The sequence below is a fragment of the Scyliorhinus canicula genome, chromosome 7 (assembly GCF_902713615.1).
Source record: "Scyliorhinus canicula chromosome 7, sScyCan1.1, whole genome shotgun sequence".
In the NCBI taxonomy this organism is placed as follows: Eukaryota; Metazoa; Chordata; class Chondrichthyes; order Carcharhiniformes; family Scyliorhinidae; genus Scyliorhinus; species Scyliorhinus canicula.
Genome location: NC_052152.1, coordinates 207,321,214 through 207,348,984, shown reverse-complemented (window position 1 = coordinate 207,348,984; position 27,771 = coordinate 207,321,214). Strand labels below are relative to the sequence as shown.

Below are 27,771 nucleotides of genomic sequence, written 5' to 3'. Positions count from 1 at the left end.
GGTCAGGGAGGCTGAGGGACGGTCAGGGAGGCTGAGGGAAGGTCAGGGAGGCTGAGGGACGGTCAGGGAGGCTGAGGGACGGTCAAGGAGGCTGAGGGACATTGAGGGAGGCTGAGGGACGGTCAGGGAGGCTGAGGGACGGTCAGGGAGGCTGAGGGACGGTCAGGGAGGCTGAGGGATGGTCAGGAAGGCTGAGGGACATTGAGGGAGGCTGAGGGACATTGAGGGAGGCTGAGGGTCGGTCAGGGAGGCTGAGGGACGGTCAGGGAGGCTGAGGGAAGGTCAGGGAGGCTGAGGGACGGTCAGGGAGGCTGAGGGACGGTCAAGGAGGCTGAGGGACATTGAGGGAGGCTGAGGGACGGTCAGGGAGGCTGAGGGACGGTCAGGGAGGCTGAGGGATGGTCAGGGCGGCTGAGGGATGGTTAGGGAGGCTGAGGGACGGTCAGGGAGGCTGAGGGACGGTCAGGGAGGCTGAGGGAAGGTCAGGGAGGCTGAGGGAATGTCAGGGAGGCTGAGGGACATTCAGGGTGGCTGAGGGAAGGTCAGGGAGGCTGAGGGACATTGAGGGAGGCTGAGAGAAGGTCAGGGAGGCTGAGGGACATTGAGGGAGGCTGAGGGACGGTCAGGGAGGCTGAGGGACGGTCAGGGAGGCTGAGGGACATTGAGGGCGGCTGAGGGAAGGTCAGGGAGGCTGAGGGATGGTCAGGGAGGCTGAGGGACGGTCAGGGAGGCTGAGGGACATTCAGGGAGGCTGAGGGAGGTGTGAGAGGCCAGCAGCGCAGGTTCAATTCCTGTACAGGCTGAGGTAATTCATGAATGTCCCGCCTTCTCAGACTTGCTAACCACCACCAGTCAGTTCTCCTACTCAAAGGGGAAAGCAGTCTATGGGCACCTGGGACTATGGAGACTTTAACTTACCTTACACGTCAATGCCTGTCAATCACTTTGAGATGTCCTGAGATTGTCAAAATTCCACATTAAAGGAATGTTCTTTATTTAATCTACTCTCCTGTGTTCAACTTCATTCTACCTATCACCTTGATTTTCCTGATATCCTCTGGTGCATTGGAGGAGTTCAGATCTCCTGACCTCTCTGTATCTCCCATCTGGACATTCTCTCCCTCTGCACCTCAATCTCTTGTCAAGATGGACCATGACATCTTTGTTTCTTCCTGAAAAGCAGTCCAGTCAGAGCCTGCCCACCCAGCTGTACCAGGGTTGTGATGAATATAGGAATCTGGGGCTGGATACTCCGACCCCCCGCTGGGTCGGAGAATCGCCGGAGGGCGGCATGGAGCCGAATTCTCCGGCACCGGATATTTGGCGGATGCGGGAATCGCGCCGTGCCTATCGGCGCCCCCCCCCCCCCCCCCCCCCCAGCGATTCTCCGGCCCGCAATGGGCCGAAGTCCCGCTGCTGTTATGCCTTTGCCGCCGGCGTGAATTAAACAAGGTATTTACCAGCCGGACTGGCGGCGCGGGTGGGCTCTGGGGTCCTGGGGGGGGGGGGGGCGATCTGGCCCCGGGGGGGTGCCACCACGGTGGTCTGGCCCGCGATGGGGGCCCACCGATCCAAGGGCGGGCCTGTGCCGTGGGGGCATCAGCCTCCGCGATGGCTGACGTGGAGGTGACCCCCCCCCCCCCGTGAATGCGCGGGGATGAAGTCAGCAGCCGGCCCCGGCTGGCATGGCGCCAAAGGCCTTACCCGCTGGCCGGAGGCGCGCCAACCACTCCGGCGGGGGCCTAACCCCTAAAGATGAGGGCTTGGCCCCTAAAAGTGCAGAGGATTCCGCACCTATGGGGCGGCCCGACAGCGGAGTGGTTCACGGCACTCCATCCCGCCGGGACCCCCCGCCCCGCCGGGAAGGGGAGAATCCAGCCCCTGGTATATATATTGTATTTTATATGTTTTTCAGTAATATTATTAAAAGCTGAGTTAAGGTATATATTTGTTGCAGTAATAATACTAAAGAACCTAGGTTTAGCTGCCCATACAATGTGCCTGCTAAAGCTGTCATTAAGATGTTATAAGGGTGAGGTAATCATCAATTCCAACCACCTACTTTAGTTGCAGATAAAAGACTAATGGAATAGTGTTATATATTTTGGATGATTCCTTGGGATACGGAGAATTTGAGGGATTGTGTTTAGTCCTAGCTAACCAGGGCATGGGGTATCTCAGTGGGATACAGATGATGTGATTAAAGGGAGGAGCCAGGTCTGTCTGCAGTTTGCAGATTTGGCAAATGCTGTTAGGTTGAGCAGAAAGGTCTGACAGGATGGAACTGTACCAGATCTGCTCTTGAAAGGCTCTCTCTCTCCAAAAGATCTACATGGATAAGCAAGTAGACCTGTTCTGTTAACTTTATTTATAAGTGGCATTTGAACCGTTTTGGGTTGCTTTGTTGGAATATTTATCGTGAAGGTGTCGGGCATAAGTAAAACTTTTTCCTTTTATTTAAGAACTGTTTAACTGTGAATTGTAAAGCTATTTCTGTGGTGCTAATGTGGTTAATACTGTGTTAAATGTAAAGTTTGTTTAACCTAAAAGACACATATTGGTCAGAGTCATCACTCCAAGGGTGAAGGGCCTGGTTTAGCACAGGGCTAAATAGCTGGCTTTTAAAGCAGGCCAGCAACATGGTTCAATTCCCATACCAGCCTCCCCGAACAGGGAATGTGGCGACTAGGGGCTTTTCACAGTAACTTCATTTGAAGCCTACTTGTGATAATAAGTAACCCACGCCGGCCGACCTTCGCGACCCATGCCGGCAGACCTTAGCGACCCACACCGTCCAACCTTCGCGACCCACGCCGGCCGACCTTAGCGACCCATGCCGGCCGACCTTCGGGACCCACGCCGGCAGACCTTAGCGACCCACACCGGCCGACCTTCGCGACCCACGCCGGCCGACCTTAGCGACCCATGCCGGCCGACCTTCGGGACCCACACCGTCCGACCTTCGCGACCCACTCCGGCCGACCTTACCGACCCATGCCGGCCGACCTTCGGGACCCACGCCGGCAGACCTTAGCGACCCATGCCGGCCGACCTTCGGGACCCACACCGTCCGACCTTTGGGACCCACACCGTCCGACCTTCGCGACCCACACCGGCCGACCTTAGCGACCCATGCCGGCCGACCTTCGGGACCCATGCCGGCCGACCTTCGGGACCCACGCCGGCCGACCTTAGCGACCCATGCCGGCCGACCTTCGGGACCCACGCCGGCCGTCCTGAGCGACCCACCATTTTCACTTACCTTGTTTGTTGCTGACAAAAACGGAGGGAATGGTTTTGGGTCCCTTTGGCCCCTTTGGTCCCCCGAATTTGGAAAAAAAAAGGCTGCGACAATATAAAAAAAATGCAGCCGCTCTATGCATGCAGGTCCAATCATCGTTACGCATGCGCATATGTTAGCGCTTGCGCACCGATGATCGGACACGCATGTGCAGTGCGGCCAATTTTTTTAAATCTGATCCTGGCCATTTTGAAGGCAGCTGGCATTAGTAGAAGCCGGCTGCTGTGGCTGCTGCGTTCGGATTTGCGCAATTGGGAGCGCATGCGATGGACGGCTGGCGACCCTCCCAACACCTGCCCGTAACCTGCCCGCGGGTCATGCCCCTGAGTATGACAATGCCTGCCTTATACCCATCCACCTGTTGCTCCATTGAATGTTTGGCAGAATATTTGATGTCACAGTAAAACCGAGCTGTTTAATGTGTGACTATTGAGTGCTCTTGCTACAGAATTAAAGAGCCCAACACATTTCAAAAGAAATGGGAGAAAATCTCTAAATATTTAACAAGGACTAGTTCCACTGCTCAGGTACTTACTGATGTGCCTGAAATAAAAATGCATACCATTGCAATTTTGTATCTCCATGGACCTGTCCCTCAACACTGAGATTGCAGTGCATCCTGTTGGAGGTGGATAGTTGTCAGTAGATGCAGATACATAGTCCAATCGGAGAAACTAATTTCTGACAGGGTCACCTTTGGAATATGTATGCTCTTACATCCTCGATCTCAGCTTCTTATCCCAGAGTTTTTGAAATTAATTTCACGAGTAAACTTCTTCCCTTCCATTGGGAGTGATGCCAACCTTATGTTCACCATTTATTACTGACTCGATACAAGCAGATTTTCTTTGTAATTTCCTGAATGCTTTTTGTGTGGGTGGTGATTTTCAATCCTAGCTTCACCTGTCAAAGTAGATGAGATCAAAGATTCCTTTCATTCAGGAAACTGTTGCAGAAGAGACAATTCTGTGTATGAGATTAAAAGGAGAGGTTGGGTCTCTTTTTAAACAAAGAGACTTTAAGGTGTCTTTCCCAAGGCCTTCGAGAAAGTTGGAGAGTTGGGTCCGAGTGCACGATTCACTCTGGTGCAGTTCAAGTGTAAAAGGACACTCTGGATACAAAGGGAAAGAATTATATTTCAGGACACCTTCTTTGCTGAAAAACAGTAAAGGCCATTAGACTGGGCAGTGGTTTCAATCGGATACGTTGCTGGAGGGATGAATGATTGAGGGATCTGAGGAGAAGGTGAGTGAGTACGTGGAGTTGAAGTTCGAAAAAGGGACAGGCTCATGAGGTCAATGACATTTTCCCGTTTCTGAAAGTTCTTGTCTGTGTTTCATCTCCCCCAGTTCGACGAGAGGTGAGAGGTGTATTGCCCCCTGAACAATGCCCAATCAGTCAGGAGTCACTGGCTCTTCAGATTTCTTTAATAACCTACACGGAACACACGGGGCTGGGTTGATTGTTTTCCCCGTGAGGCTCGAGGTGTACGAGCTCCCCCGCTAACTACAGGACTGATACCATGTTGTATATAAGGTCAGCCAGATAAGAACCGACCAATAGAGAGAGAGGTAAGTTTGCAGATGACACAAAGGTTGGTGGAATTGCGGATAGCGATGAGGACTGTCCGAGGATACAGGAAGATTTAGATCGTTTGGAGACTTGGGCGGAGAGATGGCAGATGGAGTTTAATCCAGACAAATGTGAGGTAATGCATTTTGGAAGGTCTAATGCAGATAGGGAATATACAGTGAATGGTAGAACTCTGGAACTCGCTGCCGGAGGAAGCAGGGACGATACTGACATTTAAGGGGCATCTTGACAAATAAATGAATAGGATGGGAATAGAGGGATACGGACCCTGGAAGTATAGAAGATTTTAGTTTCGACGGGCAGCATGGTCGGCATGGGCATGGAGGGCCGAAGGGTCTGTTCCTGTGCTGTACTTTTCTTTGTTCTTTGTTCTAGGACCTGGTGAGGTTCAGCTGGGCCTCTTTGTAAATAGTCTGTATTATAAATAAATGTCTTATTTGTGTCACTCATCTGACTCCCTTCACCTTTATTAAACTAGCGACGAGGATTAACTGGAACTGTCTGCCGCCTTTGCCATGTGTCCGTGACTTTGCTTCCTCTGGGACTAAGGTGCATTGACTGTTTCACCGTGTCTTTGTTTGGTCAATTGGATGCTTTTGACCCTACGGTTGAATCAGTACGCAGAATGCCTGCCGTATTTCTTTCTGTGCCAACAACATAACGGAAAAGGAGTGGCAGACTGTGATTCTGATGACGGCCTGCCCTGCGCACACATTTGGCATAATTAGGGGCCTCATATTTCTGGCAATACCAGATACGGTAACTTTTGACCAGCTCATTGCGCTGGTGGGAAAGCATTTCAACTGACACCATCCATCATTGGGCAACGGCACAGATTTAATACGGCGGAAAGGTCGGAAGGGGAGTCAGTTGCTGAGTATGTTTCCCGGTTACGGTTTTGCGAATACGTTGGCCCTTGGAAGGTGATATAGTTTCAAGTCAGGATGGTGTGTGACCTGGAGGGGAACTGGCAGGTGGGGATGTTCCCGTGTCTTTTGCCCTTGTCCTTGTCGATGGTGGAGGTCACGGGTTTGAAAGGTGCTGCTGAAGGTTCCCTGGAATACGACAGCAACTGTGCTTCAAAACAACTTCATTAGCTGGAAAACACTTTTTGCAAATCTCCGGGTTGTGAAAGAGGCTATAGAAATGCAAACCATTCTTTCACCCTCTCCCTCAAATAACTCCAATAACTTGGCCTCAGCCACTCAGTCCACCAATCCCGTTCCATTTGTTACACTGTGTGGCTTCTCTGCACCTCCCTGAATAAGGGCAGCACGGTAGCATGGTGGTTAGCATAAATGCTTCACAGCTCCAGGGTCCCAGGTTCGATTCCCGGCTGGGTCACTGTCTGTGTGGAGTCTGCACGTCCTCCCCCTGTGTGCGTGGGTTTCCTCCGGGTGCTCCGGTTTCCTCCCACAGTCCAAAGATGTGCGGGTTAGGTGGATTGGCCATGATAAATTGCCCGTAGTGTCCTAATAAAAGTAAGGTTAAGGGGGGGGTTGTTGGGTTACGGGTATAGGGTGGATACGTGGGTTTGAGTAGGGTGATCATGGCTCGGCACAACATTGAGGGCCGAAGGGCCTGTTCTGTGCTGTACTGTTCTATGTTCTAAGTCCCTCATCATTCTGTCAAACAATGGTGATTCCTCTGAGTGATTCCAGCTGGTGATCATCCATCTCACTGAACACAGAGAAGATTCTGTAAACACAGAGGAAGTCAGTCTGCAAATAAAGGATAAGACAGAAAATGTCATTAAAGACTGACAAAGGCAAGGGCTGCTTTATCTGCTTAAAATCAACCGTCAAGAGATGAGATGCGCTGGAGTGTGAGAGAAAAATGGACTGCCTCGTTGTCATGGTTGAATGGGTTGATTTAATCAGCTCCTTGCTTCCTGCTGCCTTATGGTCACAGCTTTGAGTTCCAGGGCTGTCTGTTTATGGAGTTACCTGTCACGGTTAGGGCTTCCTGGGCTTTAAGCTGTCGACGGCCAGCGTGTGGACTGGAGATTCGGCCTCGAGCGGCAGATTATCTGGACAGAGCTCTCCACTAACAGCCAGTGACCTGGCCCTCCTGTCCAGGAGCTGTGGGACTGTTTGGCTCACCTCCTTATCCAGGATATAGTATCGCCCTCTCGCCGATACCCAGACACTCCTGGCTCCCATCCCCGCTCCAGGGGTGAAGCACAAAAGCCTCGTCTGACACTCCAGGGCAGTGCTGAGAGAGCACTGCACTGTGGCAGCTGCTGTTTGTTTTTCCTGCAATATAACAGTGACCACACTTCAAAAGTAATTAATTGACTGTAGATCACCTCATTTTGAGGACATGAGAGGCGCTATGCAAATGCAGTTGTTTTTTCTATAAAATTCTCAAGTCTGCTGTCCCTCAGCTGATGTATTTTCTGTTGAACTGGCTTTTCGCCAGAATCAGAAGGATATGAAGAGGTCCCCTGTGCATTTGGGACATTTACCCATTTCCCTTTGACTTGCGACATCCTCCTATTCTCCTGTATGTCAGATACATCGTGGGGCGTGTGAGTGAGTGGATTCCCCAGCAAAAAGTGGGCAGGAAAGTGGCAGATGGAACTTAACCCTGAAAAGTGTGAGGTGATACACTTTGGGAGGAGTAACAAGACAAGGGAGTATTCAACGAATGGCCAGACACTGGGAAGTTCTGAGGAACAAAAGGACGTTGGCGTGGTTGTCCATAGATGTTTGAAGGCAGAAGGGCAGGTTTACATAGAATTTACAGTGCAGAAGGAGGCCATTCGGCCCATCGAGTCTGCACTGGCTCTTGGAAAGAGCACCCTACCCAAGGTCAACACCTCCACCCTATCCCCATAACCCAGTAACCCCACCCAACACTAAGGGCAATTTTGGACACTAAGGGCAATTTATCATGGCCAATCCACCTAACCTGCACATCTTTGTGACTGTGGGAGGAAACCGGAGCACCCGGAGGAAACCCACGCAGACACGGGGAGGATGTGCAGACTCCGCACAGACAGTGACCCAAGCCGGAATCGAACTTGGGACCCTGGAGCGGTGAAGCGATTGTGCTATCCACAATGCTACCGTGCTGCTATCAGGGTTAATAGGATGGTGAAAAAGGCATATGGGACACTTGTCTTTATCAATCGGGGACATAGATTACAAAAGCAGGGAGGTCATGTTGGAGTTGTATAGAACTTTGGTGAGGCCACAGCTGGAGTACTGTGTGCAGTTCTGGTCACCACATTATGGGAAGGATGTGATTGCACTGGGGGGGGGGTACAGAGTGATTTACCAGGATGTCGACAGTGATGGAACATTTTGGTTATGAAGAGAGATTGGACAGGATTGGGTTGTTTTTGCTGGAGCAGAGAAGACTGAGGGGCGACCTGATCTAGGTGTACAAGATTGAGGGGCATGGACAGGGTGGATTGTTCTCCTCAGTTGAAGGGTCAGTTACGAGGGGACACACGTTCAAGTTGAGAAGTGGGAGGTTTGGGGGGGATTTGAGGAAAGACCTTTTTACCCAGAGGGTGGTGACGGTCTGGAATGCACTGCCTGGGAGGGTGGTAGAGGCGGGTTGCCTCAAATCCGTTAAAATGTACCTGGATGAGCACTTGGCACGTCTTAACATTCAAGGCTATGGGCCAAGTGCTGGTAGCAAGACAGCACGTGGTTAGCACAGTTGTTTCACAGCTCCAGGGTCCCAGGTTCGATTCCAGGCATGGGTCACTGTCTGTGCAAAGTCTGCATGTTCTCCCCTTGTGTGCGTAGGTTTCCTCTGGGTGCTCCGGTTTCCTCCCACAGTCCAAAGATGTGCAGGTTAGGTGGATTGGCCACGATAAATTGCCCTTAGTGTCCAAAAAGGTTCGGTGGGGTTACTGGGTTAGGGGTATAGGTTGGAAGTGTGGGCTTAAATGGGGTGCTCTCTCAAAGGACGGGTGCAGACTCGATGGGCCAAATGGCCTCCTCCTGCACTGTAAATTCTATCATTCTGTGAAATGAGATTAGGTTGTACGTCAGGTATTTTTCACGTGTGGGTGCAGACGCGATGGGCTGTTGGCCTTTTATGCACTGTGTGATTCTGTGAAAACAGCAAGTGTGTCCTGAAATACAAGCAGAAAATACTGGGAGCACTCAACATGTCAGCATCTCTGGACAGAGAAATGGTACAGCCTTATAATGGAGTGCAGGAGCAGAGAAATCCTTGAAGGTGACAGGTTAAGTGGAGAAACCTGCTAAAAAAAGGCAGAATTAAACTACAAAGCTAAAAGGTGTCTTCAATTATTTTAAACCTTTATAAAACACTGGTTAGATCCTAGCTGGAGTAATGAGTCCTATTCTGGGCACTTGGAGGGGAGCTTTACTAGAATGTTGTCAGGAATGAAGGACAATTCAGATCTGTGGAGACACTGGAGAAGCTGTGATTCGGCTTCTTCGAGCAGAGAAGGGGGGGAGTGAGATTTAATAGATGCGTTCAAAAGCGTGAAAGATTTTGCCAGCGTGGATAGCGAGAAATTGCTTCCAGTTCTGGACGGTTGGTAAAGAGAGAACACAGATTTAAGATAATAGATACAAAAACCATGGCGGCACGGTGGCGCTGAAGTCCTGGGTTCGATCCCGGCCCCGGGTCACTGCCCGTGTGGAGTTTGCACATTCTACCCGTGTCTGCATTAAGTCTTACCCCCACTACACAAAGACGTGAAGGGGAGGTGGACTGGCCATGCTAAAATAGCCCCTTAATTGGAAAAAGAATAGATACAAGAACCAGAAGGGAGATGAGAATTTCCTCCACACAGCAAGTGGTTAATGATCTTGAATTCATTGTCTGTCAGGGCCGTGCAAGAAAACAAATTGGATAAATAAATTGGGGTTCATAGAACATAGAACAGTACAGCACAGAACAGGCCCTTCGGCCCTCGATGCTGTGCCGAGCAATGATCACCCTACTCAAACCCACGTATACACCCTATACCCGTAACCCAACAACTCCCCCCCTTAACTTTACTATTAGGACACTACGGGCAATTTAGCATGGCCAATCCACCTAACCCGCACATCTTTGGACTGTGGGAGGAAACCGGAGCACCCGGAGGAAACCCACGCACATACGGGGAGGACGTGCAGACTCCACACAGACAGTGACCCAGCCGGGAACCGAACCTGGGACCCTGGAGCTGTGAAGCATTTATGCTAACCACCATGCTACTAATTGGACGACTCGTTCTCACAGCCAGCAGACGTACGATGGGCTGAGTGGCCTTGAGTTGGAGTGAACAATGACAGGCCTGTGCAGGAGTGGGGCTGTGAGGAAAAATCTAACCAGAATACACAGCACAGCCCAGAAAGAAAATAGTTAAAGGCAAACTTCACCGAGGTAGATAAAAAATAAATGGGATAGGTGGAAAAAGGCAGCATATTTCCTCAAGATGAATGTTAAAATGAGTGGAAATTTAATTTATAGCAGACATGAGAAAAAGCACCTTCACTGGCAGACTGATGAATGTTTGGAATAATTGATCAAGCACAGCTGCAGATGCAAAAGCTTTGAGCCGCTCAGGAAGACAATTGGAGATGACGGGGATGGAGAGTTAATGCATTCAGCGGCGGAGTTTCGATGGGTTGAATGACCTTTGCTAATCTCTTGTGTCCTTATAATTATAGAGAGTCAGGGTGCGGAGTAACCGCATGCACCAGTTTACAAGGAGCAGAATGGGGACTGAAGCAAAATGGATGAGTTCAGGGAGCTGGTGATTTAAAAGTGAACGAGATTGTTGAAAAAATGTACAAAGCAATGTGGCCTTGGCATTGGACAGCTAAGAAAGCTGAGAAACAGACAGGAAGCTGATTGAAGAGAGATAAAGAACTGAGTCACACAGTTCCAAATGGAAGATTGCAAAACAAAACAAAACGGTATTCTCTTAGAACTATTATTTTATTTTGCTGATTTGATGAAAAAAGCGAAGGCTTATATTCCTGTACCACCTTTCATGAGTTAGGGATTGTCCCAGAGTGTTTATAGCCAATGAAATTATTTGGAAGTGTAATCGGAGTTGGAAAGTAGAAAGTGGCTGCCAATTTGCACAGAGCAAGGCCCCTCGAACAGCAAGCTGATAATGAGCAGATATTAGGGGGAATTTTGCGCCCCCGTTTTCGGGGCGGTGGGAATGGTGGCGGGAGCAGGGAATCCCACAGAATTCCCACCCAAAGCATTTTTTTATTCTGGCGAGGTTTCCCATTCCAATTGTCTCCACCCACTGACCAGTGACATAAGGAGAATCCGGCTGTTGAGCATCCGGATCGCCATTTGAATATATTTAATTCTAATTATCAGGCTTTACCCCTGATAGCAAACACCACCTCTCTCTCTCCCCCCCCCCCACCTAACAACACCGACATGAATCATGACAGGTCCCCAACGGGCGTCTTGATAAATGGATGAATAGGATGGGAATAGAGGGATACGGACCCCTGGAAGTGCAGAAGATTTTAGTTTAGGCGGGCAGCATGGTCGGCTTGGAGGGCCTTAGGGCCTGTTCCTGCGCTGTACTTTTCTTTGTTCTTTGTTCCTTCTTTGACGTGCAACTGGCGAACAGAACTTTCCAGAGGAACGCAGGCACGCACATCCCCAGGGGGGGGGGAGAGGGTCATGAATTTTCCAGAGGAACACAGGCACGCACATCCCCAGGGGGGGAGAGGGCCATGCTTGGGTAGTACCCTGGGACAACCAGGGGGCAGTGCCAGGGGCTTGTTCTGTGGGATGGGGTAGGGTGGGGAGGGGGGGGAGGGTTGTGTGTGTGGGTGTTCTGGGGAGGGGGGGGCATCCGTGGGGGAGGGTGGGTCCAACGGGGCAGGGGGGTGGGCAGTGGTTCTACCTTTTGACTTTTTGAATTGTGGCAAACTTTAAAAGCTGGTGGCGCAGGGTCTGCCGTGGGACCGACCCCCCCCCCCCCCCTCATTTCTTTCGGCCACGTGCTGAACGAGACACCGAGGAAAGCTACCTTGGGGGCGGGCAGCTTGCTCACCATTTTCCCCACCTGCTGAGCCACTCTGCCTATTCTGGAGAAAATTCCGCTCATTCTTCTTTTTGAGTGAAGCTGATCGAGTCCCGTTCACCTGTCACCTCCTGCTGAAACACTGCCTTGATTTTAAGATTCTCATAATTGTCCTCAAATTCCACCCCCCCAAGGCCTTCCCTTTTCCAACCTTTATAATCCCCTCCATCCAGCTTTAAATTCCTCTTGAGCATGTCCAATACTCGCGCACTAGAACATAGAACAGTACAGCACAGAACAGGCCCTTCGGCCCTCAATGTTGTGCCGAACAATGATCACCCTACTCAAACCCACGTATCCACCCTATACCCGTAACCCAACAACCCCCCCTAACCTTACTTTTATTAGGACACTACGGGCAATTTAGCATGGCCAATCCACCTAACCCGCACATCTTTGGACTGTGGGAGGAAACCGGAGCACCCGGAGGAAACCCACGCACACAGGGGGAGGACGTGCAGACTCCACACAGACAGTGACCCAGCCGGGAATCGAACCTGGGACCCTGGAGCTGTGAAGCATTTATGCTAACCACCATGCTACCCTGCTGCCCCTAAATCACTAGTGGTGATATCTTCAGCTGCCTGAGCTCCATGCTTTTAGATACTCTCCCAGAAGCTTTTTGCTCCTGTTTCCTTCTTCAAGACATCCTAAAACTTACCTCCTTGATCAAGCTTTTGGCTATGTTGGAAAAACCTTATCTTCCGAAATTGAATTATTCTTTTAAGATTTGGAAGGATATTGCATTATTTGGACTCTTGCATTGTTTTTACAAAAGATTTTACCAGAAGTTCATCTTTGAACTTGGAGCAACAATGCATTTTTCAGAAGATTATCTGACCATCATGGTATTTGAGAGTTTGTTTTTTTGAACTACAATTATTTACATTGTTGGGGGAAAACTGGTTTAAAGGCAAAGGCTGGTGATTCATTGGCACCCAGCTCCCCAGGGCCCTGCCTGAAGTAGAGTGATGTGGAGATGCCGGCGCTGGACTGGGGTGAGCACAGTAAGAAGTCTTACAACACCAGGTTAAAGTCCAACAGATTTGTTTCAAACATTAGCTTTCAGAGCGCAGCTCCTTCCTCAGGTGAATGGCGAGGTATGTTCCAGAAACATATATATAGACAAATTCAAAGATGCCAGACAATGCTTAGAATTCGAGCATTTGCAGGTAATTCAGTCTTTACAGACCCAGAGATATGGGGTAACCCCAGGTTAAAGAGGTGTGAATTATCTCAAGCCAGGACAGTTGGTAGGATTTCGCAAGCCCAGGCCAGATGGTGGGGGATGAATGTAGTGCGACATGAATCCCAGGTCCCGGTTGAGGCCGTACCCATGTGTGCGGAACTTGGCTATCAGTTTCTGCTCGGCGATTCTGCGTTGTTGCGCATCCTGAAGGCTGCCTTGGAGAACGCTTACTCGGAGATCAGAGGCTGAATGCCCTTGACTGCTGAAGTGTTCCCCGACTGGAAGGGAACATTCCTGCCTGGCGATTGTCGTGCGATGCCCGTTCATTTGTTGTCGCAGTGTCTGCATGGTCTCGCCAATGTACCACGCTTCGGGACATCCTTTCCTGCAGCGTATGAGGTAGACAACGTTGGCCGAGTCGCATGAGTATGTACCGTGTACCTGGTGGGTGGTGTTCTCATGTGTAATAGTGGTATCCATGTCGATTATCTGGCATGTCTTGCAGAGATTGCCATGGCAGGGTTGTGTGATGTCGCGATTGCTGTTCTGAAGGCTGGGTAGTTTGCTGCAAACAATGGTTTGTTTGAGGTTGCGCAGTTGTTTGAAGGCAAGTAGTGGGGGTGTGGGGATGACCTTGGCAAGATGTTCACCTTCATCGATGATGTGTTGAAGGCTGCGAAGAAGATGTCGTAGTTTCTCTGCTCCGGGAAAGTACTGGACGACGAAGGGTACTCTGTCAGTTGTGTCCCGTGTTTGTCTTCTGAGGAGGTCGGTGCAGTTTTTTGCTGTGGCGCGTTGGAACTGTCGATCAATGAGTCGAGCGCCATATCCCGTTCGTACGAGGGCATCTTTCAGTGTCTGTAGATGTCTGGTGCGCTCCTCCTCATCTGAGCAGATCCTGTGTATACGGAGGGCTTGTCCATAGGAGATGGCTTCTTTAATGTGTTTAGGGTGGAAGCTGGAGAAGTGGAGCATCGTGAGGTTATCTGTGGGCTTGCGGTAAAGCGAAGTGCTGAGGTGACCGTCCTTGATGGAGATGAGTGTGTCGAAGAATGCAACCGATTCTGGAGAGTAGTCCATGGTGAGTCTGATGGTGGGGTGGAACTTATTGATGTCATAGAACATAGAACATAGAACAGTACAGCACAGAACAGGCCCTTCGGCCCTCGATGTTGTGCCGAGCAATGATCACCCTACTTAACCCACGTAACCGGTATACCCGTAACCCAACAATCCCCCCATTAACCTTACACTATGGGCAATTTAGCCTGGCCAATCCACCTAACCCGCACATCTTTGGACTGTGGGAGGAAACCGGAGCACCCGGAGGAAACCCACGCGCACACGGGGAGGACATGCAGACTCCGCACAGACAGTGACCCAGCCGGGAATCGAACCTGGGATCCTGGAGCTGTGAAGCATTGATGCGTGCGGAACTTAGCTATAAGTTTTTGCTCAGCAATTTTGCGTTGTCGCGTCTCCTGAAGGCCTCCTTGTAGAATGCTGACCCGGAGATCAGAGGCTGAATGTCCTTGACTGCTGAAGTGTTCCCCAACTGGAAGGGAACAGTCCTGCCTGTTGATAGTCGCACGATGCCCGTTTATTCGTTGTCGCAGTGTCTGCATGGTCTCGCCAATGTACCACGCTTCGGGACATCCTTTCCTGCAGCGTATGAGGTAGACTACATTGGTCGAGTCGCACGAGTATGCGCCGCGTACCTGGTGGGTGGTGTTTCCACGTGTAATGGTGGTGTCCATGTCGAGGGGGGGTTGAAAACAAGGATGAGAATTTTAACAATGAGGTGTTGGCAGACAGATCAAGTCCAATAATGACCGACACTTGAAGACTGGGCTCAGGCATGGACAATACGCCCTTGGATGACTTTGGGAGCTTGATGATGATTCAGTGCAAAATGTTGGCCCCTGGTTGCCTCCCATAGATTATGCTGTGTTTATTTACAGGTTGCTTCGGATAAATGATTAACTCATTTCCATTTTCCTACTTGTATTTTGCAGTTTTTTACTGGTCTTCTCTTGTCTGGTGTTGTCAGTCTTCTCAACAATCAAGGAGTACGAACAAAGCTCAGAAGGTGCACTATATATTCTGGTAAGTAATTTCTGTATAACTATTGCTCAGGCCCTCTGTTTATCCGAGACCTGCCCGCAGAGATTCACATAACAGCTGAGGTGTAGAATAGAATTCTTACAGTGCAGAAGGAGGCCGTTCGGCCCATTGAGACCGCACCGACCCTTTGAATGAGCAGCCTACCTAGTCCCACACCCTCTCCCTATTCCCGTAACCCCCACCCATCCGGCACATCTTTTGAGACTAAGAGGCAATTTAGCATGGCCAATCCACCTAATCTGGACATCTTTGGACTGAAGGAGGAAACCGGAGCACACGGAGGAATCCCACACAGACACGGGGAGAAAGTGCAAACTCCGCACAGTCATCCGAGGCCGGGAATCGAACCTGGGACCCTGGCGCTGTGAGGCAGCAGGGCTAACCACTGTGCCTCCGTGCCGCCCGATGTAGCTAGCAAATAACTGATCAGAGAACACAGGACATTTCAGTCACGGAAAGGAAGTGTTTTCAGAGACGAACCCCACCTTGCCTCCCTCTCACCAGATCTCGCAATCTCTCCTTTCTCTACAAACACATCCCGTTATTTTGCAGCTCCACAGAGATCACCCACTGTCCGAGTCTAAAAAACAATCAAAAAGACGTTTGGGATCTTGGGTTTTACCTGAATTCAGCCAAAAATCAAAAGGCTGGAATTTATGTTATTCCAACACTCACCCTGCCAAACCTCCCACTTCACAAACTCTGCCAACCTGAATTCACCCACATCTCTGCCACCCATTTTCTAACACCAAGTCCCATTCGTATGAAGCACCTCTATATACTCAACTAACCTACATCAGCTCCTGGTTGGAATGATATGTATAATGTCGGGAGTGTAAAGGGTTAACAAGATGATGTTCATGTATCTCAACACTAGATGGCACACAGAGTAGTCATATAAATAGACTGTGCCTCCAAGAGTTCTGGGAGAAGGTTGGAGAAGGTGTTGGAGAAGATTAGTTAACGGTTGAGATAGGATATTAGTTGTATTAGAGAGATATTATAGATTTCTGTAACATAGATTTAATACTGTTCTTTTCTTAGCTATTACTTAGTAAGGTGTGCAAATAATTTAAAGTTGTGTAAATAAACTAGCTCTGTTTGAAATACATAGCTTGATGTTCTTTGTCAGCACTACGACTTTAAGCCACCTTGAGGGACTTCACAAGAAACGTCACACGGCAACATCTTAATTTGAAAATTCTCATCCTTTTTTTTCAAATCCCTCTATGGCCTCGCCACTTCCTGGACGGGATTCTCTCATTCTGAGGCTAAGTGTTGACGCCGTCAACATGTCCTCAGGAACAGCAATTCTGACCCCTACAGGGGGCCAACACGGCACTGGAGCGACCCACACCGCGCCAGCTGCCGATCCCCGGTGTCAGATGGGCGCCGCGGGCCTGCACATGCGCAGTGGGGCCGGCGGCAATGCGCGCTTGCGCAGTGGGACCGGTGCGATTGCCGCGCATGCGCAGTGGGACCAGCGAGATTGCCGCGCATGCGCAGTGGGACCGGTGCGATTGCCGCGCATGCGCAGTGGGACCGGTGCGATTGCCGCGCATGCGCAGTGGGACCGGTGCGATTGCCGCGCATGCGCAGTGGCTCCCTTCTTCGCCCCGGCCCCGATGCAACATGGCGTAGGGCTACAGGGGCCGGCGCGGAGCAAAAGAGGCCACCAGCCCGAGAGGCCGGCCCGCCGATCGGTAGGCCCCGATCGCGGGCCAGGCCACAGCAAAGGCCCCCCCCCCCGGAAGGGTTCGGACCCCCCCCCCTCACCAGCCCGCCCCCAGATACATCCAGGCCAAAAGTCCCGCCGGCTAAGAGCAGGTGTCGACTGCGCCGCGTGGCTGCTTGGCCCATCCAGGACCGAGAATCACCGGGGGGGGGGGGGGGGGGCCTTGTAGAGTGGCCCCCGACTGGCACCGCGCCAGCGCCAATGGCGACTCTCCGCTCTCCGGAGAATCGGCGGACCGGCGTCGGGGTGGCGTGGCGCAATTAACGCCGGTCCCAGCAATTCTCCGGCCCAGCCCCGGGGTGAGAGAATCCCGCCTCCTGTCTCTGCAGTCTCCAACTACACAACACTGAGTTATCTGCGCTTCTGTTAGACAAAAAGGTCCCAGGTTTGATTCCCGGCTTGGGTCACTGTCTGTGCGGAGTCTGCACGTTCTCCCCGTGTCTGCGTGGGTTTCCTCCGGATTCTCCAGTTTCCTCCCACAAGTCCCGAAAGACGTGATGTTAGGTAATTTGGACATTCTGAATTCTCCCTCCGTGTACCCGAACAGGCACCAGAATGTGGCGACTAGGGGCTTTTCACAGTAACTTCATTGCAGTGTTAATATAAGCCGACTTGTGACAATAAAGATTATTATTGTTGTTACCTCTTCACATCCCAATTTTAATCACTCCACCATTGGTGGCTGTACCTTCAGCTGCCTGGATCCTAAGCGTTGACAAAGAGTCATCCAGACTCAAAACATTCGCCCCCTTCCCTCCCCACAGGCACTGTCAGACCTGCTGAGATTTTCCAGCATTTTCTGGTTTCGTTTTAGATTCCAGCATCCGCAGCAATTTGTTTTTATCTTTTCATAGTTTTAAGAGATTTATATTTTTATTGGTAAACATGAGAAATAAGGTATAGTTTTCGGTGGGTTTATTTAATGTTTCTTTGGATGGGTAAAACTTATATTTAGGTTGATACTTGACAAAGGTGTTTGTATGTGCCAGGGTTGGCTAAGTTCCAGCTGTGTTTCTGTTGTGCTTAGAGAGGACTACGGTGTGAAAACTGGACAAAGTTGCAACTGGTGGCCCTTGTAAGGCAAAAAAGCTTTTAAATTTTAGTTTAGGTAATTTGAGAGCAGTTGGAGACAGGGGGCAGGATTTTCAGTTTGGGAAGCTAAGCATTGACACTGGGACTGAATAGTGTGCGATTTGCGTTCACGTTGATGGTGCTATTTGGAAAGTGAGTCAGGACATGTAAATGGGGCAGCACAAATTGCGAGGAATTCCTGGGGCCAGCGGGAGTTCTAACCGCTAGGCCCGAGTTAGCGCTAAAGAGCCTGGCAGCTGGAGCTATTTTTAATCGCTCCACTTACCGCACAATCACTGCAGTCACCAAGATATTCGCAGAAGAGCTGCCCCAAGGTCGAGAGTCTGAGATGGATCCACAGCTCCGTGCCAGTGAGGAGCGGAGGGACACTCTGTTCCTCAGGATGGGCCGCAGCCTCAAGCCCGTCCTCCTGAACACTGCCTGGGAGGAGGTGGCAGAGTCAGCCAACGCTGCAAATCTTACCAGGAGGAACAGCTGGAGATCCTGAGGGGTGAGGGTAGCACTGGTGAGTTCTCTGTCCCGAGAGCAGCATTTGGCCAGTGCAGGTGTCCTCTGGTTGGGATGAGTTCTGTTGATCTCCTGCTTCCTCTGCAATGGGGCAGCGCAATGAAGAGGGCCAACACCTGGTGGGCTTGTGATTGAGCTTGGCCATTGATAATGCAGCTGGGGTACGAGGGTGTCCAGAGAGGCTGCCTGGGTGGGTTACGAGATGACCAGAGGCCTTCTGAGCATTTAAAGGACACAGGCAGCACTCATCAGTGTGAGCAGATCAGGTGGAGAATCACACAAAATTGAAAAATCAAGTTCTGCGACCAGCGCTAAATCGCATTAGCGGTACCCCCAGCGCAATGCAAGTATTGACAAGCGTGGGTGGGCAGCCAGGAGCCTGTAAGTAGCAGCAAACGGATGCATTTAAAATTCAGACGGCAGCAACAGCGGTCTGAGCCAGGCCACCGGCATCCTGATGGGGACAACCTGAGACCACGGACTTGATAACAAGTCGATCCTCGTTACTGCCCCCTGGCCTGGGCAGCACCCTCCCCTCGCCAGAAAGCCTGACCGTTGTTTGAGGGGTTTTCAGTTCCCCCCTCCCCAGCCATGGCACCCCGGCCACCCTTGCCAATACTTGCATCGCGGTGGGAGTGGAGCATACCGCTAATGCGATTTAGATCCATGCAAATGATGGTTTTGCATGTATCCACTGGCACGGGATCGATATTGCTGCCAGCGAGTGACTGGACCATGAAGTCGGAACCAGTGCTGGTCGCAGAACTTGAGTTTTCAATTTTGTGCGATTCTCCACCTGATCGCGATTCCAGCGTCGCAAAACGAAGAATTCAGCCCAGAATCTCAGGGAGTGAAGAACTCTCAGCTTGAAGACACGGGATAAATATTGGATTGAAAGGGAGTTGCAAAGAGGCAAGTACAAGTTACAGTGCAGGTAAGCCAGAAATTGTGCAGAAAGCGTGTCCGAGAGATCTGCAGTTAGAAAACAGAGACCAAGGTATTATTCAGAAGAATTCAGGAAAGAGTAAAAAACGTTTTCTAAGTTGAAGAGAAAATAGCAGTAACTAGATTTGAAGTGGGACAGCAGACTTCAAAGTTGAAACAAAGGTCCGATGGCATTTTCCGACAGTCTGCGAATCGAGTTGAAGCAATTGTGAGCAGTTTGTCCAGCAGTCAAGTCGAAGGAATCCTCAAGGGGTCAGTTTGAGATCCTGGACTGGATTAGCTGTTAAACGCGGAGCGGAAGCTTTGTTTGAAAGTGACATTTGTAAAACCTGGACTGGAATTTAGAATGCAAACCGCTGGGAAAGCATTATTACGAGAGAAGATTTTAAAGCATACCTCTGGGAGTGGAGTTTGGAAACTCTTAAGTGACAATCATCTGGGGGGAATTCTGAGGAAAAAAAACCACAGACCTGGGTTCAGCGTGGAGTGTGTACTTAACAGGGACATTCGTGTTACTGAGGCCATTTTAGATTAAGATGCACTTCGTAATCCATTTTAATCTTTAAATCTGTGTATTTGTTAAGATAAGAGGGAATAAAGGAGTATTATGTAACAATCCAATTATTCAAGTTTAATAAATGCTTTTTCATCGAATCATAGAATCACTACATTCGGCCCTTCGAGTCTGCACGACTCTCAGATTGTTCTCGCTGGAGTTCAGAAGAATGAGGGGAGATCTCAGAGAGACTTATAAAATTCTAACTGGACTAGACAGGGTAGATGCTGGGAAGATGTTACCAATGATGGGTGTGTCCAGAACCAGGGGTCACAGTCTGAGGATTCAGGGTAAACCATCTCGGACAGAGATAAGGAGACATTTCTTCACACAAAGAGTGGTGAGCCTGTGGAATTTATTACCACAGGAAGTAGTTCATGCTAAAACATTGAATATATTCAAGAGGTGGCTAGATATGGCACTTGGGGAGAATGGGATCAAAGGCTATGGGGAGAAAGCAGGATTAGGCTGTTGAGTTGGATCATCAGCCATGGTCGGTATGAATGGCGGAGCAGGCTCGAAGGGCCAAAAGGCCTCCTCCTGCTCCTATCTTCTATGTAACCTCTATGCCCCCACCCTATCCCCGTAACCCAGTAACCCCACCTAACATTTTGGACACTAGAGGAAATTTATCAAGGCCAATCTACCTAACCTGCACATCTGTGGACTGTGGAAGGAAACCGGAGCACCCGGAGGAAACCCACGCAGACACGGGGAGAAAGTGCAGACTCCACACAGACAGTCATCTGAGGTCAGAATTGAACCCGGGCCCCTGGCGCTGTGAGGCAGCAGTGCTAACCACTGTGCCACCCCGTTCCTTGTCCCTGTTTTACGAAAAAAAGTAAAAATTAGGGTATTTTGATCCAGAGTTTATTCTGGGACCTTCCCATCCAGTTATATCATCATCTGGGATAGTAACACCGATCTATGCTGGTGTTTATGAGGCACCTCCCACCTTACGTCATCAAACTTCATCAACATATTCTTCTATTCCTTGATCCATCATGTGTTTATCCAGCTTCCCTTCAATACTATTCACATCAACCACTCCCTGTGCGAGCTCCTGAATTCCCTATTCCAGTTACTATTGACTGTCTGACCCCTGGTTTGACCACCCGGAAACAGTGGAAACACCTTCCCTGCACCCATCTGATCAAAATCTCCTCCAAACTACAGATTATCCCTCAACCAGAGAAAAAAAAGCCCCATTCTGATTCGTCCTGATGGTAATAACATCTTAAATCTGGTAGCATCCTTGCAAAGCTGCTGTCTCTCGTATCTCAATATTCTTTCTTCAATACGGCGAGCAGAAGTTTTCTAGCCTTGTCTAACCTGGTTTTGAAAGCCCAGAGTTTAAATTCTGGATTTGGTGTGATCTGAGAATTGTTGTGCCCCTCCCTCCCTCCCTCTCTCTTGTTATCCCACAGGAAATTGTGACGATTGTGGTGTTTGGCGTTGAGTACACGGTACGGATCTGGTCGGCTGGGTGCTGCTGTCGATACCGAGGATGGCGAGGCCGACTGAAATTCTCACGGAAGCCGTTCTGCGTGATCGGTGAGTGGGTCCTTTGGGCTGTGGAAATGAGGAATGGATGACAGAGGCAGGATAGGAGCTGTACAGCTCTCAGAGCGTGGGATGAAGTCGGGGCCCGGAGAATTGCCGGGGTGGGGGGGGGGTGGCGGCTGCCAACGGTCCCCGACCAGCGTGGCGTAAACCCTGCCCCCGCCTGAAAACCGGCGTCGCAGTGGCGGGCGGGATTCGCCCCCCCCCCCAGGGATTCTCCGACCCGGCGGGGGTTCGGAGAATCCCACCAAGTCTCTGTCTCTGTTTGTCTGTCTCTCTGTCCGTCTGTCTCTCTGCCTGTCTCTCTCTATCTCTCTCTCTCTCTCTGTCTCTCTCTCTCTTTGTCTGTCTCTCTCTCTGTCTGTCTCTCTGCCTGTCTCTCTCTCTGCCTGTCTCTCTCTCTGCCTGTCTCTCTCTCTGCCTGTCTCTCTCTCCCTGTCTCTCTCTCTGCCTGTCTCTCTCTCTCTCTCTGTCTGTCTCTCTCTCTCTCTCTCTCTGCCTGTCTCTCTCTCTCTCTGCCTGTCTCTCTCTCTGCCTGTCTCTCTGTCTCTCTCTGTCTCTCTGTCCCTCTCTCTCTCTGCCTGTCTCTCTCTGCCTGTCTTGCTCTGTCTCTCTCTGACTGTCTTGCTCTCTCTGTCTGTCTCTCTCTGTCTGTCTCTCTCTGCCTGTCTGTCTCTCTGTCTTGCTCTCTCTCTGTCTGTGTCTCTCTCTGCCTGTGTCTCTCTCTGCCTGTGTCTCTCTCTGCCTGTCTCTCTCTGCTTGTCTCTCTCTGCCTGTCTCTCTCTGCCTGTCTCTCTCTGCCTGTCTCTCTCTGCCTGTCTTGCCCTGTCTCTCTCTGACTGTCTTGCTCTCTGTCTCTGCCAATGTCTCTCTTTTATTTCAGTAAATCCAGCTTTCAACATTTGCCCCATTTTGCCAAGGCTCCAATCAAACTGTCTGACAATGGGCCCTGATTAAACCACCTTTCTCCAATTCCATTCTTTCCCAGCAGCTGTCAGCTGTTCCCCTCTCATTCCCTTTACCCCACAAGCTGCAACATTTAATGTCTAACCTCGGGTGACAGCTTAACCCTCCTTACGATATCTTCCCTGCCCATCCCTGCTCCGTACTCAGCTGCAGTCTGAGCCTCAACTCTTCCCAGTTATAAAACATGGAATGAACTCCTGTTGTCGATGTGTTATTCCTTGTGTCTGAATTAAGATCGTAGTCTTGCAGTTGAAGTAAATGCTTTATTTTGAGTTTGTTCTCTCTCCAGCGCTTATACTATGTTACAACTGAGCAGTAACTTCATTGAAGCCTACTCGTGACAATAAGCGATTTTCATTTCATTCATTTCATATACAGGTGACTACATCCCCCCTTTTTTCTTTACATATTTTCTGTACAGTATTAAAGAAAATTGTACAAAACAGTTAGATTACTTATGATATATATATCTGTACAAGTGGTGATGATATTGGTTATTATACAAAGCCAATTAACATTTATGAGTCCAATCTTAATTAAACATGTATGAGTCCAAACTTTATGAATTTGTTCAGTTGATTTTTTGTTTTGTTGTTGACCTGGTGATATTGATATTGTAACTTATTTCGGAATGTCATCAGTGTTCTTGTGTTTTAAGTAACCAACAAGTCATCAGGAGGTATTCAAATGCTCGAACTACTGATGTTGACTGATGAGGACTTTTTTCTGTGCTTGTGGTATCGATTTCATGTGTCATCTGCCTTGAAAGCTGGTGTGCTTGCTTGTTCTGGAGCAGATGTAAATTTGTGAGATTCATTGTCATGCCATGGCATGATTGTAGTCTTGTCATTATTTTGCAGTGTGCTGTGGCATTGTCCATCATGTGCAGAGTTATACCATGTTGTACAGGTCGTTGTTTAGTTGTTGCTGTTTTTGCCGTTTCTGTCTTTGTTGTTTTCATTGTCATTCTTGTTGTCGTTCTTGTTGTTGTCATTGTTGTTGTTGTTTTTGCCATGCTTGTTGTTTCTGTTTTTGTTGCATTCGTTGTTGTTCTTGTTGTTTTTCTTGTCGTGCTTGTAGTTTCTGTTTTTGTTGTTTTCGTCGGTGTTCTTGTTGGGCTTGTTGTTGTCTTTGTTATGCTTCTTGTTGTTTTTGTTGTTGTTCTTGTAGTTTTTATTGTTGTGTTTGTAGTTTTTGTTGTTGCTGTTGCTGTTCTTGTTTCTGCTGTGCTTCTTGTGGTTTTTGTTGTTCTTGTTGCGATTCATGTTGTTTTTGTTGTTGCTGTAGATGTAGATAGGCTTTAGAGTGGTTTCACAGGTCGGCGCAACATCAAGGGCCGAAGGGCCTGTACTGCGCTGTAATGTTCTATGTCCTATGTTGTTCTTGTTTCTGCTGTGCTTCTTGCGGTTTTTGTTGTTCTTGTTGCGCTCAATGAGTGTTCCGTGTGGATAATTTGAGTAATTGTTACAGTTATTGGAGTGAGTGTCCTCTGTGGTATCTGCTGTTTCATTGAGCGTTTCTTCTTGAGGATTGTGAGAATGATCTGATGTTGCATTTATGTTGGTGACATCAATCATTTGCGGTGGATTTGATTCCTATTTGCTTTCTTGGTGCTCCTCTTCTCGAGACATTTGCGGTACATTTGAATCATCTGTGATCTCTTTGTGCTCCTCTTCTGGAGTTATTTCTGGTTCGTTTGAATCATCTTTGGTTTCTTGGTGCTCCTTCTCTGGAGTCAAAATCTTCAAGATTTCATTTTGTTGTGGGTTGTGGTGCTCCTCTTCTGGAGTCAAAACCTTCACGATTTCATTTTCTTGTAGGTAGTTTAGAGTGGATGAGGTTTCAATTGACGTGGTCTCACTGGACTCATGAGATCTGTCAGTCTCGCCGTAATCCTGCACATTCTGTATGTCTATTGTGATCACATTGTCACTGTTTTCACATACAGTGGGTAGACTTACATTGTCTTGATCACGCATGGCGTTCACTATGGAGTGTTTTCTTGCTTCCATTTTGGAGTCTGTCAACGAGATGTCAGTGGAGGCTTGCATCGCTCTCTGTGGAGTCTTTCATCGCTCTCTGTGTGGAGTCGTGCAGTGGTCTCTGTGTGGCGTTGTCTTCTTGGGTATTTGACAGGTTGATGTCATCCAATATATCGATGATCTGCCGTATCATCAGTATTGGATTCATCTACCATGAGAAGAGTCGTGTTGAGCTTTGCAACGTGTTGCTGATGCTATGATCAGCATATCCGAATAACTCAGCCATGTCTGAGTAGTATTGTGTGTATTGTTCGATAGACAAATCATCTCTTTTTGTTTCGGAGTTGTTATCGTTCTCTTCACTTTGGGTGGTGCAGACTGCTTGTTCCAGGGTTTTGTGACAGTTATATTCAACTGCTGGTATACGTTCAGGCATTGTTGTCTTTTGAGGTAAGAAAATTGGGTTTTGCAGCTTTAAAATGATTTTTTTCGATTTTCGTGCATTTCCCCTTTTTTTTTAACCAAATAATTTTATTGAGGTATTTTTCGGCATTGTACACAGTTACAGATAACAACAAAAAAAAAGACAAAAATGTGCAAACATCAACGTAAAATCAATACTTCAATCGAACCATACTGCACAAGCCCGCTCCTCTTGGAGGGGGGGGGCATTTCCCTTTTAAGTGGGCACGGAACCATCTTCGAACGGTGTGCTCTTTTTGTTCAACTGCGCATGCACGGCTCGCACATGCGCAGAACGGTTTTCGCGTAAAACGGTTGATTTCAACTGCGCATGCGTGACTTCGGTTTCCTCGCATGCGCAGACGCAGAATTTATCCTTTGTTCCCCAGAGACTGTAAAATGTGCTCAGATGCCATTTTAAAGTGTATTTCAGTGTTTTTTCTTCGTAAAAAGTTAAAGTTACTTTTTTCTTTCGATCTAGACTTTTCAATCGCGATTTCTAGAGTTAACCCTTTCTGTTCTGGTAATGATTGTTTGAGTTTTGCAACACTCATTCCCTGTGAAATTTGGTCTCCAAACATTGAATGTTTCAAAGCAGCATTGTTACAGGTGTTACAGTACTGTTCAAATTTTTTCAGTATTACTTTGAATTTGGTGCTGTTTCACCTTTCAAGTATCTAAAACAATTATCGAGTTCTCTAGCTTCATGACCCGCTGTTGTTACGTCAGAGACTGCGTTCAAATCATTAGTTACGATACATATTTGGAACATCTGTTCAAACCTTTTCCAGTTATTACTTAAATTACCGGTTGTGTTCAGCTGTGGTGGGTTTCCAACCAATTTCATTGAATTAGCAAAGTCTTCCCACGTCGAATGTTCGGTATGAGTTTTCTTGCCATTTTGGCCTTTCTTTGTCTGCAACTTTTGTAATCTTAAAGTAAGCGTTCGGAATCCCCCTGGTACCATGTGTCATTCCTTGTGTCTGAATAAAGCTCGTAGTCTTGCAGTTGAAGTAGATGCTTTATTTTGAGTTTGTTCTCTCTCCAGCTCTTATACTATGTTACATCTGAGTTGCCTGTCTGTGTCCTGCTCACCAGCTGCCATCCCTGTGAAGTCTTGCTGACTTCCTGTTTGTCTCTATTTATACCTCTCCCGTGCTCCCTCTAGTGCTTGCTCAGTTGTATTGCATTTACATTGACCCCTTGTGTAAATATACAGATCACTGCAGTCGGATAAGGGGATGTGTCAAGAAGTGAGAGAAAAGAGAATACCTGATAGAAAGACTAAACTTTGGGATTGTGTTCTCAGGTCAAGAAGGTAACTTTGTCTGAAATGACCTTCTCTGTCTAGATGTCATGGTTCTCGTTGCCTCGATCGCTGTGCTTGCCGCAGGGACACAGGGAAATGTCTTCGCCACATCTGCTCTGAGGAGTTTAAGATTTCTACAGATCTTACGGATGATCCGTATGGATCGGAGGGGAGGGACCTGGAAGCTGCTGGGATCGGTGGTCTACGCACACAGCAAGGTAATTGTGAGAGAGGAGTCGTGAGCAGGGTTTGGGTTGAAGAACATAAGAAATAGGAGCGTGAGGAGATGATTCAGCCCCGGCAGCTTGCTCATGCCCGATTTTCTACCCTAACTCCATATCCCCAGCCGATCGTCATCCCTCGATTCTCTGGTAGGTCAAAAATCGCCGTTCCCGATCATGAATCAACAACTGAGCATCCACTCCGGTGGGGAATTCCAAAGATTCACGACCTTTTGAGTGAAGAGATTCTCATTCCGTCCCTAAATGAACCTCTCCTCAGCCTGGGGAAACGGTCTCTCAATGTCTACCCTGTCAAACCTCTTCAGAATCTTGGACGTTTCAATGAGATCCCCTCCCATTCTTCTAAATGGACCCAATTAACTCAGTGTTTGATCAGAGGATAGCCCTCTCACCCCAGGGACCATTGTCTAAACGTATTCTGCACTGCCACCAATTCCTTACACCCGTGCTGGCAGTTCCTGCTAATGCCAGTAGGGGCTGCTGGCGGTCCACAGTCTCAGACATTCTGATTGGCCCTCCAGCCTCTGCAGGCCACCTGCCATGCCTAATTGGAGGCGGCCTGTAAATTGGCCGCGTAGATGGGCGGGACTGAGATACCATCATGGTCAGAACCTGCACATGGCCCCCGCCATCTGCTCCTGGCGCCCACCTGAATATTCAGCCCAACATTTCGGGAGGCAGTGGTGTAGTGGTATTGTCACTGGACCAGTAAACCAGTAACCCAGGGTAATGCTCTGGGGACCCAGGTTCAAATCCCACCGGGGCCCATGGTAAAATTTGAATTCAGTAAAAATCTGGAATTAAAAGTCTAATGATGACCATGGAACCATCGTCGATTGTTGTAAAAACCCATCTGGTTCACTAATGTCCTTTAGGGAAGGAAATCTGCCGTCCTTACCCGGTCTGGCCTACATGTGAATCCAGACCCACAGCAATATGGTTGAGTCTTAATTGCCCCCTGGAGGGCAATTAGGGATGGGCAGCAAATGCTGGCACAGCCTGCGACACCCATATCCCATGAACGACTAAACCAAAATTCAGCTGAAGAGGACAATCTTCGCTTTGGATCCTCCCTGGTGTCTAATTTAATCTCGTCCCTCAAAATTTTTAATTCTGTGCACGTGAATAGGTTAAAATCAGGCTTGGGGAAGCGATGATCCTTT

General features: G+C 49.0%; 1 protein-coding gene across 1 annotated transcript in view; it reads left to right on the top strand.

Annotated features, from left to right (window-relative positions):
* The window catches only part of LOC119969753 (potassium voltage-gated channel subfamily KQT member 2), a 218,063-nt gene that overhangs the window by 103,999 nt on the left and 86,293 nt on the right, over nucleotides 1-27,771 (top strand). Inside the window, exons 2-4 of the mRNA XM_038803799.1 lie at nucleotides 15,141-15,231; nucleotides 21,512-21,638; nucleotides 26,409-26,584. Of these exons, the coding sequence (XP_038659727.1) occupies nucleotides 15,141-15,231; nucleotides 21,512-21,638; nucleotides 26,409-26,584 (394 nt within the window). The remainder of the gene's footprint in view (nucleotides 1-15,140; nucleotides 15,232-21,511; nucleotides 21,639-26,408; nucleotides 26,585-27,771) is intronic.